We start from the raw sequence: 12,810 nt of genomic DNA, 5'->3' as shown, positions 1-12,810 counted from the left end.
CACACACACACACACACACACACACACACACACACACACACACACACACACACACACACAAATAGGCACATAAATATGTTGGCCCTCGAGGGCCAGGCCTCTGTGTGTCTTTGAAGCAGTGTGCTCCAGTTGTGCTCCAGAGCATCAGAGGAACTGTCTGGAACACACCACCTCTGAGACAGAGCTTTGTGTGTGAGTGTGTATGTGTGTGTTGGGGAGGTTTGCTCATGAATGGGCCTGTTTACCCTGCTCTCCCTGACAAGAGAGACATGAAAAGCAGTAGTGTGAAGGAGAGTAGCTCCTTGGCCCTAGAAGAGTGGTATGTGTGTAAACAGGCGTGTGGGTGTGCGTGTGTATGTGTGTTCGTGTGTATGCATGTGTGTGTGTGTGCATACGGGTCTGTGTGTGTAAACGGTTCTGTGTGTGCGTGTGCGCAAGACGACATCCTCCGAGACAATTCCTGCTCACTCTGTGGATGACCTCCCTCCCTGTGGCCTGCTAAGGATTAGAAGCGACGCTAGTGAATGGAGAGACGCGTACACACACTCAAGCCAGAGGGGACAGGAGGAGGGAGCAGTCTGTAGATGAAAAGGAAAGAGTGAGTGTGAAGAAAGATGGAGCGACTGACTGGAATGAGATACAGGGGACGAGAAATCATGTTTTCCGGATGTTAGCAGAGGAGGGAATGCGAGGAGGGAGATAAGAGAAGAGGGGCTGGCAGGGATAGGAATTAGCAGTCTTAGAACAGGTTAGTCTTAGAGCTGGTATTGGGTTGAGTGAATGACACATGAATGAGAACCATGTGTGAGAGAGGTTAGGTCTGTCTAATTTGCTGGGAGCAGATTCTTTGACAGCTTGGTTAGAGAGCCAGGTGAAGGAGTCACATCGGAATAGCGTGTCAAACTTGGAGCCAGCAGTGGAGAGGAGGCCACACAGCTCCCGTTAAGTCAAGACCCCTACAGCTGCCGGTGAATGTACAAACAAGGGTGTGTGTGTGTGTGCGCGCGCATGTGTGTGTGTGTGGTGTGTGTCCTTGTGGTTGTGTGTTGTTGAGACTTGTGACTGGGCTTACCCTGCTACTCCCACCACTGTGGCAGATAAGGAGAGGGGGGGGGGGGTGGAGCCTGGTGGTGTCAGCTGCTTGGAAGACTGGAGAAGTATGGCAGCTTTAGCACTTCTAAGACTGCTAAGACCCCCAGAGCTAAAGGCAGTGGGTTGGAGAGCAGGGATGGGTGTGTGTGTCAGGAGTGGGGACTTGTGTAATACAGGTGTGGGGTGTGGCTTCTCTAGAAAGTCAGTATTTGTCCACCTGTCGAAGTGTGTTTCAGCCAAGCTTTAAAGTGGGAGTGTTTGTTTCAGCCAGTCCCCAGGGGAATCCTTATAGTGGCCAAGCTCCAGTTAACCCCCAGGATGAGGATAAGCGATGCAATCTGTTATGTAAGCCTGGTCCAGTATCAGATACCAGTTGAACGTTGCTGCACTGGAAGGATTTCATTGTGATCTGACAGGCCTGTGATTAATGCTGGTACCATTAATCCCAAACCTTGGAAACACAGCTCTGTTGTTGTGTCTGTTACTGTATCATCAGATTATCTAGTTAGTACATTGGTAGTCTGTTTCCCACTGTATGCCAGGGTATTGCTAGCTGCTGTGTGTGTTTGTGTTGAATGCATGCGTGTGCATATGTGCCTGACCTTTGACCCAGCGAGCAGGGCAGAGATCGGGGATGTAGGAGGCCGGTCCTGGTGCCGTCTGAGCCAGCTGGAGGTGTTTACTGTGTGTTTGAATGGTTCAGACCAGAACCTGTGTAGGTGCCCTCCTGCTGCCCCACAGCCAGCTGTCTCTCCTGGGGGGGTCCACTAATGACATCCGCAGAGGGTGGTACGGGGAACTATAAACATAGAGACTTAACCTTTCTGGCTTAGCAGGGGCTCGCTAGCTTGCTGGGTTCTCTGTAGCGAGCTGGGTTCTCTGTAGCTAGCTGGGTTAGCTAGAGGTTATGTAGCTAGCTGGGTTAGCCTGAGACTGTGTAGCTAGCTGGGTTAGCTTGAGACTCATCTGCTATCTGGGCTCTGGGAGGCCTGTAAACCACAGCTACTGGAGCATTTATGTTAGCAGAGACCTGTCTGCTAGCCAGGGAATGTCACAGAACCCCATAATGAACAGGTAGGCTGGTTGTCTTGTTATAATTTGACAGTCTGTCAACTGTGATTAATGTTGAGGAACACCCAGATTCTACTGCAGAAGAAATCCTGTCCTTTCAGCCAGGTAGTCGACATAGGTGAGGTTGGTGGGACATAGGGGCGTGGTGGTCGTGTCCGTAGACCTGCTACAGAGAGGGTGGATTGCGTGGTTAGACTGCTGTTAAAACCACACACCATCAGTTGTAGCCACACCCACACGCTGAAGCCACATCCCCTTTTTAAACCCCTGATTACAGGTTGGAGATAATGGAGGGTTTGGAGGAACAAACTGCACACAGACACATCACACACTACACACTCTCCAGGGATCTTCCTCTGTAACTGCAGTAGTTACGCTCTGAGGTATAATTAGTGTTAAAAGGAAGCTTACAGGACAGCAAAGCTGAATACTTGCACCCCTCAAGGTGAATACACAGACACCCCAGCTCAGTGAATACATATCTGGAAAGTAAATTCAACAGTGCCAGGTATGTATGGCATCAATGGCATGTTAGACTATCCTGTCTTCGTGGCAGCTGCTCTGTTGGGGTGAGGTGTGTGTGTGGGGGTCATCCTACAAGGTGGGGGGCAGCAGATGGCATGAGGTCAGAGGTTATCTGGGGGTGCTAGTGTTGTTTCAGGACATGACGTCCAGCCAAGGAGTCTGCTGACCACATGACATTGCTTTGAAGTAACACACAAACACACGTACACACACACACATACACACACATCGTTCATATCCTGGCTGGCATCGGTGCCCGTCTCAATCCAGAGAACTGGACACAAACAGGAAATGAGATCGAACAAACAGGAAATGAGATAACCGGTGGATATATTGACTTCTCGAACGGGGAACTAATGTGATCCCTTCTTCCCCCTGTATCTCTCCCTCTCGTCCTACCTCTCCCTCTCTCTCGTTCTCTCCTTTTTCCTCCAGGAGAGACAACGTCTGGAGACCATCCTGAACCTGTGTGCGGAGTACAACAAGGTCGACAGCCCCAGTCCTGGTTCTGGTCCTGTTCCGGGGCTGGGTCTGGGGAGTGAGGGGGGCAGGATGGGCTTCCCCGTGGGGCTGGGCGAGGCGTCCGTCCGACGGGGCTCCCTGGAGAACCTCCTGGCTTCGTCTCAGCTGCGCCTGGCCCAGAGGCAGAGGGAGAGCGACGAGGACAACCAGAAGGAGGAGGAGTGCAGCAGCACGGAGAGCACCCACCAGGAGGTGAGGACCCCCCCTCCTCGCTCCCCAGGGAGGGGCCTCAGCAACGGAGACAGACAGGTCAGACGCAGACCGGGCTCTGCATGTCTAGCACTCTGAGCAGGGATGTACACACACACACACACACACACACACACACACACACACACACCTCAGACTCACACACGAATCTCGCTGAGATACACATCATGCAGCCCTAGTGCATAGTTATGTGTGCTGACTGCAACTAGAGTAGACGCATGGCTTCAAAGGAACTGAGGATTCTTCTATATGTCACTTACTCAGAACACAGAGCATGCAGCTGCTGTGTCTCTCTCTCTCACACACACACACACATACACACACTTCTAACCTGACATAACATGTCAATCACGCACTCCTAACCTTACAAAAGCATGACACTATAACACATGCTGGGTCTGTCACACAGCTGTAACGCTGGCTAAGAATCATGCATGCCTTCACGTCTTCTGCACTTCCTTTTGTAAACAGTGAATGTTATACATCCTTCCCTCTTTTTTCTTTCTATCTCTCTTTCTCTACCTCTCTCGACCCTGCCCTCCTCCCTGGCTCCCTGCAGCAGGAGGACTCAGGGTCTGGGTGTGGGTCGGGCAGTGGGGGTCGACTGGAGCTTGGGTACCTGGAGGAGGAGCGAGTTCGGGTTCTGGCCCGCGTGGACGAGCTGAAGACCCGGCTGACTGAGCTGGAGCAGCAGCTACAGGAGTCCAAACAGGAGGTAGAGTCCTCCCACCTCCTCTCACCTCCTCTCTCTTCTCCTCTCCTCTCTTCTCCTCTTACCTCCTCCCACCTCTCTCTTCTCCGCTCCTCTCTTCTCCTCCCACCTCCTCTCTCTTGTCCTCTCCTCTCACCTCCTCTACAGTCCTCTCCTATCACCTCTCCTCACTTCCTCTTCAGTCCTCCCCCCTCCCACCCACTCCCCTCTCCTCCGCTGAACTCTCCTCTCCTCACCCCCATATCTCACTCTCCTCGATAGAATGGTCATGTGTGTTGGGTGAGTTCATTTCCTGTGGCTGGGAGCTGGTGTGTGACGTGATGTCACTTCCTCCCAGGCGGAGATGGAGCGTGCGCTGCTGCAGGGTGAGCGGCGGGCCGAGCAGGAGCAGATAGAGGCGGAGTCAGAGATCATCGCTCAGCTGCAGCACAAACTCAGCGATCTGGAGAACACCATCCAGCGAGCGAAGCACAAGGTAGGAGCTGAGGACGCAAACACACACACGCACTTGTACACACGTATACACAGATGGATGCACACACACAGACACACACACACACACAAACAGACATGTACACATACAGTCACAAACACGTACACACACACCTCATCATGATCATCAGTCATCGGCCAGCTAGAGAGGGGAGATACCACCTCGACCAGCATCTCTACCTCCCCGCTGGTCTCTCTCCTGGTCTATCAGCTGAAGGTCTCTCTGCTGTGTCTCCTATTACTCTATACAGCTGTGTTGACTACTCTGGTCCCTGGCACGTCCCCTCAAAACACTACATTACCCATGATACACCCCTGCACCAAGACCCAGTCTAGTCAGATGGTGTGGATGGGCAGGTCTCTCTGGGTTTCTACTCTCCTCCTCTCATCCTCTCCTGTGTTACGGCTTGGCTCTACCAATTAACCACCTTCAATTAACCCCTAATCCTCTCTCTGCTTCTTCATGCGCACATACACCAAACACACACACTCTCACATGCTGCTGTAGACTGGGCTTTTAGGTTGTTCTTCGCCGTCCAGACATGATGGTGGATGGCACCTTTTCATGTCATGCATTCGAGAGAGAGAGAGACACAGAAAGAGAGACAAAGACAGACAGAGAGTAAAAGAGAGAGGGAGATAAGTGGTGAATGTGTAGAGAGAGAGGACCCCAGCGTGTGTTGTGGGCTCCCTGGCTCAACCTCTGCAGGACATCTGGGTTCTGGCTGTTCTGAGGTGGAGGGAGAGGTGTAGAGAGAGAGAGAGGGGGGGGGGGGTAGAGATTCATTTGAAGAAAGAAATGGGGAGAGAGGTATTTCCAGAGAAAGAGAGAGGGAGACGGATGTATCTGTCTCAAGCTTGCACTGCCACATCACAGTTGCTGCTTTTCATACAGAAAGTGGGGCTGTAGCAGGCTGCCATGCTGACTGGAAAGGCGAGGTGTCACTCAAACTGTTAACCCCTCTCTACACCTCCCTCTCAGTGGGTGCTACGGTGTTACTATGGCAACCCAAATGGTCATGAATGTGAGTTCTGTACATTCATGGTCTGGTGTTGGTTTGGCAGTGTTAGTATGACCGGGTGTGTGTGTGTTCACTGCTGTCTGAGTCTGGGTACTGTAGTCCAGCTGGGGACTGAAGAGGATGATGAGGATGATAATGATGATGGTGTCACGGGGTTGTAGAACCTCCATGTTCTAGAACCTACTGAGTGTTCTATAGCCTTTCTCTCTGGCCCCGCCCCCCCGGTCGGAATCTGTCTCTAACATCGGGCGCTTCTGCATGGCGTGGATTTTGAGCCTTGTGTTTTTGTCTCTCTTGTCCTCTCTTCCTCCTGTCTCTCCTCCTGGCTGGTATGTGTGTGTATGTCTCGCGTGCCTACCTGTGTGTGTGTGTGTGTGTGCCTGTGTGCGCGTATGTGAACCTCCCTGTGTGTGTGTGTGCCTGTGTGCGCGTATGTGAACCTCCCTGTGTGTGTGTGTGTGTGCCTGTGTGCGCGTATGTGAACCTCCCTGTGTGTGTGTGCCCTGTGCACGTGCGCGTGTGTCTTTCTAGGAGAGGGCTAACGTAGACGCGGAGCGGCGAGCATTGGAGAGCCAGCAGGAGAGCTTGGCCGAGCTGCAGAACCAGCTCCATAACTGTCCTGAGTCCCTCAGGGAGCAGCTGCAGGAGCAGCTCAAGAGGGTGGGTCTCCTCCACCTCCACCCCAACACCTCTGCCCGCCCCCCCAGACCCTCCACGCGACACCTCCTCTACCCCCTCCAACCCCGGCAACCGTACCCCAGGACAACCTCCTCCACCCAACACCACCCCCCATACCCAACTCCCACACACTTCGCCCCTACACCTCCACCCCCCCTCACCTAGACACTTGTCCCGACCCATTCACCCCCACACCATTTCATCCGTCCCGCCCCCGTCCCCCTCTCACTCTGGATGGGATCAAAGGTCAGACTAAGGGTATTAACAACATAACAGGCCCATGGCAAACCCTCACACACGCTGTACCTTACGCATACTGCACTTCACACACACAGACACATACTTCCTGGGGCCTCTCAGAGGGCTGACACTAAGCTTCTGGAATCTCCCTCCCTCCCTCTCTCCTGCCTCCCTCTCCGCCACCCACCCACCCACCCACCTCCCTCCCACCCTCCTGCCTCCCTCCTCTCTCCTCCCCTCCCACTCTCCTGCCTCCCTCCTCCACTCCCACTCTCCTGCCTCCCTCCTCTCTCCTCCCCTCCCACTCTCCTGCCTCCCTCCTCTCTCCTCCCCTCCCACTCTCCTGCCTCCCTCCCCCCTCCTCCCCTCCCCTCCCACTCTCCTGTCTCCCTCCTCTCTCCTCCCCCCTCCTTCCCTCCCTCTCTCCCCCTCCCTCCCTCTGGTTCTACCTGGTTCCGGGGGGCTCAGCATCGTGGTGATTTCTGTAGTTCTTGAGTCATGATTCACACGAGAGTATGTTGCATGAGTGTGCGTTTCTGTGTGTGTTTGTATTTGTGTGGTTACACGTTGTCTCCTGGGTTGAATAAAGGGACGTTTATTATGACTTTGGAACGACTTACTTTTCTATTAACAGCTTACTACTAATCTTTTAACATAGACAATAACTAACCTCACTCTCTCCTCTCCTGCTTTCTGTTACTCTCTCTCATCTACTCTGGGAATGTTTTTATTTGATTTTTTTGCCTTGTGTAACCGGTATCTTAAATGCTTGTAGCTGTGTTAGGGGGTGAGAATGAATACATTGCCCTCTGCCATGCAATGCCCATAGTAGCCATCTATAGTGCATTTTGAACTTCTGTCAGTCCTTTCTGCTGTGTCGGTCCCAGCTACTGGGCAGAAACACATACCAGACTGCCTCCCTCACAGTTCGAGGGACACACACACACACACACACGCACGCTGACTGAGGGTTGACTGATGTGTGGTATAAGGCCTGCAACCTCGTCAGTGTCTCAGCTCTTGGATGAAGTGACAGCAGAGGACACAGAGATGGGTCCTCGCTCGCCCTGTTCTGCTGGCCGGCTTAACGGCCGACCGACTGGCTGGCTGGCTGACTGGCTGACTGGCTGGTGTTTGAGCCTGCTGGACTGAGGGGGTTGATGGACTGGGCTGAACCGCAGAGTTTGGAATGAGCCGGTGGGTTTTAACGTGTTCATGTGCGTGTGGATGGCTGCGTGCGTGTCAGGAGGGAGAGGCGCTGGAGTCAGGCACCAAGCAGTTTGAGGACCTGGAGTTCCAGCAGCTGGAGAGAGAGAGCAGCCTGGAGGAGGAGAGAGAGACCATCAGCCAGCAGCTGCTGCAGGAGAGAGCAGAGTACCACAGCAGCGTGGCCGACAGGAAGGTACGGCCCCTGGACGTGTCCCGTTATGATGGCGACGTCATCTGTGCTCAGGCGTTACTAGGCCTGACCCCCCTGACCCTGTCTGTGTCCCCCCCCCCCCCCCCCCCCCAGGAGAAAGTGTCGGCCCTGGAGAGTCAGGCTAACCAGCTGGGGCTGCAGGCTGCTCAGGAGTGTGACAGGCTGGCCAAGGACCGCAGCCTCGTTCTGCAGATGCTGCACAAGGTACACACACTCACACACACACACACACGCACGCACACAAACACATGGGTGCACTCGCAGACACATAATCACAATCTGGAAGCACACACTCAAAAACCCACATACGCACACACAGACACACACATAATCACACAGACAGCTTCATGTGTAGTGGTCTCTCTTTGTCTTAGGAGAAGGAGAGACTATCGTCCCTTGAGAAGAGATACCTGAGTCTGACCGGAGGGAAGAGCTTCCCAAAGTCCTCCAGCACCATGAAGGAGGTGAGGAGAGAACAGGGAGACCTCGCTCAGGGATGAGGAGCGCGTATCCAGTCTATTTACATAGCCTGTTCCAGGAGTTAGACTGTTCCAGGAGTTAGACTGTTCCAGGAGTTAGACTGTTCCAGGATATAGACTATTCCAGGAGATAGATTGTTCCAGGATATTTTTTGTAATCAGAAACAGAGGATACAAGAGTTTCTAGGACATGTGAAGTGTAGGACTGCTGACCTAAAAAGTGTGTTTTGTGGTGAAACCAGGGCTCGCAAGGTTAAAATCATTTTGTTATGTGTGAGACCTTGTGGTATGTGTGTATGTGTACGCTAACTCTATCTAACTATAACAGCAACTGTTGGAATCCGTTGGTTGATGTGTTTTTTAACTGCATTGAGTGTTTGACTATGTGGTTACCATGGTAACCATGACCTCATCCCACCTGAGAGAAAGGGCTCTGCTAAAACAGGAAACGCACCTCGTTCACTGACCTTTTAACACAGGACGTAAACGCCATGTCCCTGCCTGTTAAACAGGAAGTGCTTCATATCAGCGAGACTGACCTGTTAGAGGACGCCCACTCCTCCCAGAATTCCCTCTGCCGACCCGCCACTTCCTACTTAGGCCCCTCCCCTTCCTGTCAGTTGTACCCCAGCAGCCCAACGGAGGTAACCCGACTAACGGCCGCAGCATGAAGCCCCGTCCCCTCCCATACCCCTTGTTGTGTTGTCGTGTCGATGTCGTTGACACCCGCAACCCTGCGTGCTTCAGTATGTGCTCCCCAACCCCACTCCAACCACCCTGGTAGTCCTCAACTCTAAGCCCTGACCAGAGAGCCATCTGTGGGCAGCTGGTCAGTGTTGAACCAGGCTCCTCTGGTGTCTGGGAGCACCCAAACCCTGGAGCTGGCCCTGTGTTTCTGTACATCTGGCTTTGTTGCTACTGAACTAGTGCTCTAATTCAGATGAGTGGGTTTGTGTTGTATATTCATATGCGTGTGTGAGTGTGAGACTCACGGCTTCTCGTTCTGTGTGGTGGCGTTGCGCCAGCTTGCTGGCTGTCAGGAGTACTTGAAGCTGTCCGACGTCTATAAGATGTATGGCAGCGGTAACCGCAGCAACCTCCCGCTCGCCGATCCCGCCCCGCACGACCCCTTGCTTTCGCTAGATGCCCCCAAAGAGGTACCATCTCTCTCTATCACTCCTCTTTCTCTCTTCTTCTCTCTCTTTCTCCCTCTCTTCCTAATTCCTCCATTCTCCCCATCCTCTTGCTCCCCCTGTTGGATTGATGCTTGTAGCAGTGCTGTCCATTGAACTTGAAGTAAATACGATGACCTTTATTCCACCAAGAGATCCTTACCTGATTTCTTTCAATCTGCTACGTTCTTCCAGTTGATGTGCCTGTCTCTTTCCTTTCCTTGATCCGCCTCCCTCTCTCCCTCCCTCCTCTCTCCTCCCCCTTTATCCCTTCTGTCCCTCCTCTATCTCTCCCTCCCTCCCTCCCACCTTCTGTCCCTCCTCTCCTCCATCCCTCTCCTCCCCCCTCCCTCCGCCCCTCTGCTGTGGTAGGAGTATGTGACTGTGAACCAGTTGAGTCAGATGTACGGGATGCCCAAGGTGGAGTCGTCCCCCACCTCCCCTCTCCGCCAACCCCTGCACCCCGGACTGGTAGACCCCGCCTTCTCCTACCTCCCCTCTCCACATGGCTCCTCCCTCTCTCTCTCTGTGGAGGTGTGTCTTGGTCCCCTCGCTGCCCTCCCCCTCCCTTCATCTCCTTTCATCCTCCCCCCATTACCCTCTCTAATTCCCTGGCTACACCGTCTCTCTCTCTCTCTTCCCTCTACACCTTCCTCTCTTTCCCTATCCTTCCTTCTCTGCCTCCTCTACAAACTGGCTCTTCTCCTCTCCATCCCTTTCAACATCCCGCCTCTGTTCTCTACTTCCCCCCCACACCCTCCCTCTCTTTCCTTCTCCATTCCTCACTGCATTCCTCTCCATCTTTCTCTCCCCCCCCCTTACACCTAATCTCTCCCTCTCCATTCCTCTCTACCTCCCTTCCACTCCCCCCCCCCCCTCTCTCCCCCATTACCCACCATCAGTGTCCAGATCAGTACCCGGCCACTCCCGCTGTATTGACTGCTGTAACCTCATCAGTTTAGTGAGGAATGCATGGCACTAGGCTCCAGTAACCACTGTGTGGCTGTCCCGTTTGGAGCCGCGGCTTCACACCCGGCCATTTATGAATGCATCCATTGTTGCGAGCTCACGCTAATGTATTTACGTGTTTAATCATTCCGTTTAACCCTCAATGATAATGAACCGGGGCCATGTGTGGAGAACAACTCTACTTTTAGCCTATCTCTATCCTTCCATCTTGCCTTTTATTTACTTCTCCTCTTTTTCTCTTCCTCCTTCCTTTCCCCCCCCACTTTCCTCCTTCCATCCCCTCTCCTCTCGCTCTGTTCTTGCCCTGCGGCCCAGCACTACCAGTCTGAGGGCAGTAGGCCTCAGATCCCCGGGCTAGATTTAGAACAGTGGTACCAGGAGGTGATGTCTGCTGGGCAGGACGGCCAGCTCTGCCCTCCGCCTCTGCCAACTAAGTCTCTCTCAGGCCGCAGGCCGCTGCAGGTAACACCCGGGTTCCTCTGCTCTCCTCGTTTCCTCCTCGTATCTCACTGCTCCTTTCCTTTCATGTTGGCTTCTTTTCAAAGACAGGTGTGTAAACATTGTCACGGGTTTTGAGGGGCAGGTGTGTGAGTGGGGGTTTGGGTATGTTGGGATGGGCGGGGTTGTAGGAATTGGTGGGTGGGAGGTTTCGGGGAGGGATGGGGGGATGTGTGTGTGGGGGGGGGGGCTGTGTGTTGTAGTTATTGGGGGAGGGGGTTTGGGTGGGAGGTTTGTGGGAGAGGTGGGTGGCAGGTGGCAGCAGTATCAAAGCCTCTGTAATTATCGTTCCGATCAAAGAGCGTCTAATGACAGAGCAGGCAGCAGACGGCAGGATTAGAGGGGCTGACAGCAGCCAGGCTGAAACAGAAGAATGGCTTCCCATTGTTCCTCTCTCTGATAGAGACAACCCCACCCCTGAGTGTGCAGTCTGGAGTGGGCAGCGCTGGCCCAAAACGAGTGCACTACACCCTCCTTGTATTTGGGTTCATATCCTAGCTATGAGATAAGCTCTGGTTAGAACCGTATGGCGGTTCTACTCCACAGCTGAGCAATGAGGGTCTGTCCCATCCAGGTGTTCCGCTCCAAGCTGGACAGTGAGGCGGGCCAGACTGTGCTGAGATCCAAGCCGGGTTCTGGATCTGGTTCTCCGCTGCAGTACGGCGCAGCTACTCTGGGACGCAACACCTCCAGGGTACGTGTGATAACTTCCTGCCTCCCTCTGACAGCTTCCTGTTGCCCTGTCATAGAAAACCAATGTGTGACGTCTTCTTCCTTTCTTGAAATGACAGGAGTAAGTGTAAACTCTCTCCCCTCTACCCCTCTCGTACCCCTAGAGCCCCCTGCTGGTGGCCAGCAGTACAGGCAGCCTCCCCAGGAACCTGGCTACCACTCTGCAGGACATAGAGACCAAGAGACAGCTGGCTCTGCAGCAGAAAGGTAGCTGGCCTCCCTCAGCCCTCCCCAGACCCCCCCCCCCCCCCCCCCCCCCCCATCCCCCCACTCATGAAGACCTCAAGCGTGGCATGTTCATGGGTCAGGCAAGGGGAATCATTAAGTAACCCTTTTTACTTAATGTCTTTCTTCCACTCTCTTTCTTCCTCTCTCTCTTTCATTCTCTTCCTCTCTCTCTCTCACCACCCCCCCCCCCCCCCCCCCCCCAGGTCAGCAGGTGATCGAGGAGCAGAGGCGGCGTCTGGCTGAGCTGAAGCAGAGGGCCGCGGTGGAGGCCCAGTGCCAGTGGGATGCGCTCCACGGCTCCCAGCCCCTCCTCTACGCCCCCGCCGCCCCTCCCATGGTGCACCACTCCATCCTGCACCACCAGCCTGCCGCGGGGGTGCCCGGGGGGGAGCGGCCGTACGACACGCTCAGCCTGGAGAGTTCCGACAGCATGGACACCAGCATCTCCACCGGGAACAACTCGGCCTGCTCCCCTGACAACATGTCCAGGTTAGAGACAGAGCGCGGAACACACACACACACCTTCACACACACACACTTCTGTTCCAGCACAGGAGGTACTGAACTTCGGTTTATAATGGTCCAACTCTTGCAGTGATCATACAGCGACCCACAAACAGCATAGGGAACTCGCTGTAAACAGTTGTGCTATATTATTTGTAGCTAATAGCCAGAACACAGATGTTCTCTGTTATTACAGTTAATGTTCAGTAAAAAGTCTGTTGACATGATGCAGTGATGGCAGACG

The 12,810-nt window shown here is 53.8% G+C and overlaps 1 protein-coding gene across 3 annotated transcripts in view; it reads left to right on the top strand.

The window, feature by feature from the left end:
- Positions 1–12,810, top strand: part of phldb1b (pleckstrin homology-like domain, family B, member 1b) — a 44,112-nt gene that overhangs the window by 25,650 nt on the left and 5,652 nt on the right. The window contains exons 7-19 of one of the 3 annotated variants that reach the window (XM_067246084.1): positions 3,124–3,459; positions 3,980–4,135; positions 4,470–4,607; positions 6,178–6,306; positions 7,811–7,966; positions 8,078–8,188; positions 8,359–8,448; positions 9,489–9,620; positions 10,008–10,169; positions 10,920–11,066; positions 11,677–11,796; positions 11,939–12,041; positions 12,266–12,551. In XM_067246084.1, coding sequence (XP_067102185.1) covers positions 3,124–3,459; positions 3,980–4,135; positions 4,470–4,607; positions 6,178–6,306; positions 7,811–7,966; positions 8,078–8,188; positions 8,359–8,448; positions 9,489–9,620; positions 10,008–10,169; positions 10,920–11,066; positions 11,677–11,796; positions 11,939–12,041; positions 12,266–12,551 — 2,066 coding nt within the window. The remainder of the gene's footprint in view (positions 1–3,123; positions 3,460–3,979; positions 4,136–4,469; positions 4,608–6,177; positions 6,307–7,810; positions 7,967–8,077; positions 8,189–8,358; positions 8,449–9,488; positions 9,621–10,007; positions 10,170–10,919; positions 11,067–11,676; positions 11,797–11,938; positions 12,042–12,265; positions 12,552–12,810) is intronic. The other 2 variants (XM_067246085.1, XM_067246086.1) reach the window with 2 other exon arrangements.

The sequence above is a fragment of the Osmerus mordax genome, chromosome 11, assembly GCF_038355195.1.
Source record: "Osmerus mordax isolate fOsmMor3 chromosome 11, fOsmMor3.pri, whole genome shotgun sequence".
NCBI lineage: Eukaryota > Metazoa > Chordata > Actinopteri > Osmeriformes > Osmeridae > Osmerus > Osmerus mordax.
This window is presented reverse-complemented; position numbering and strand designations above follow the sequence as displayed.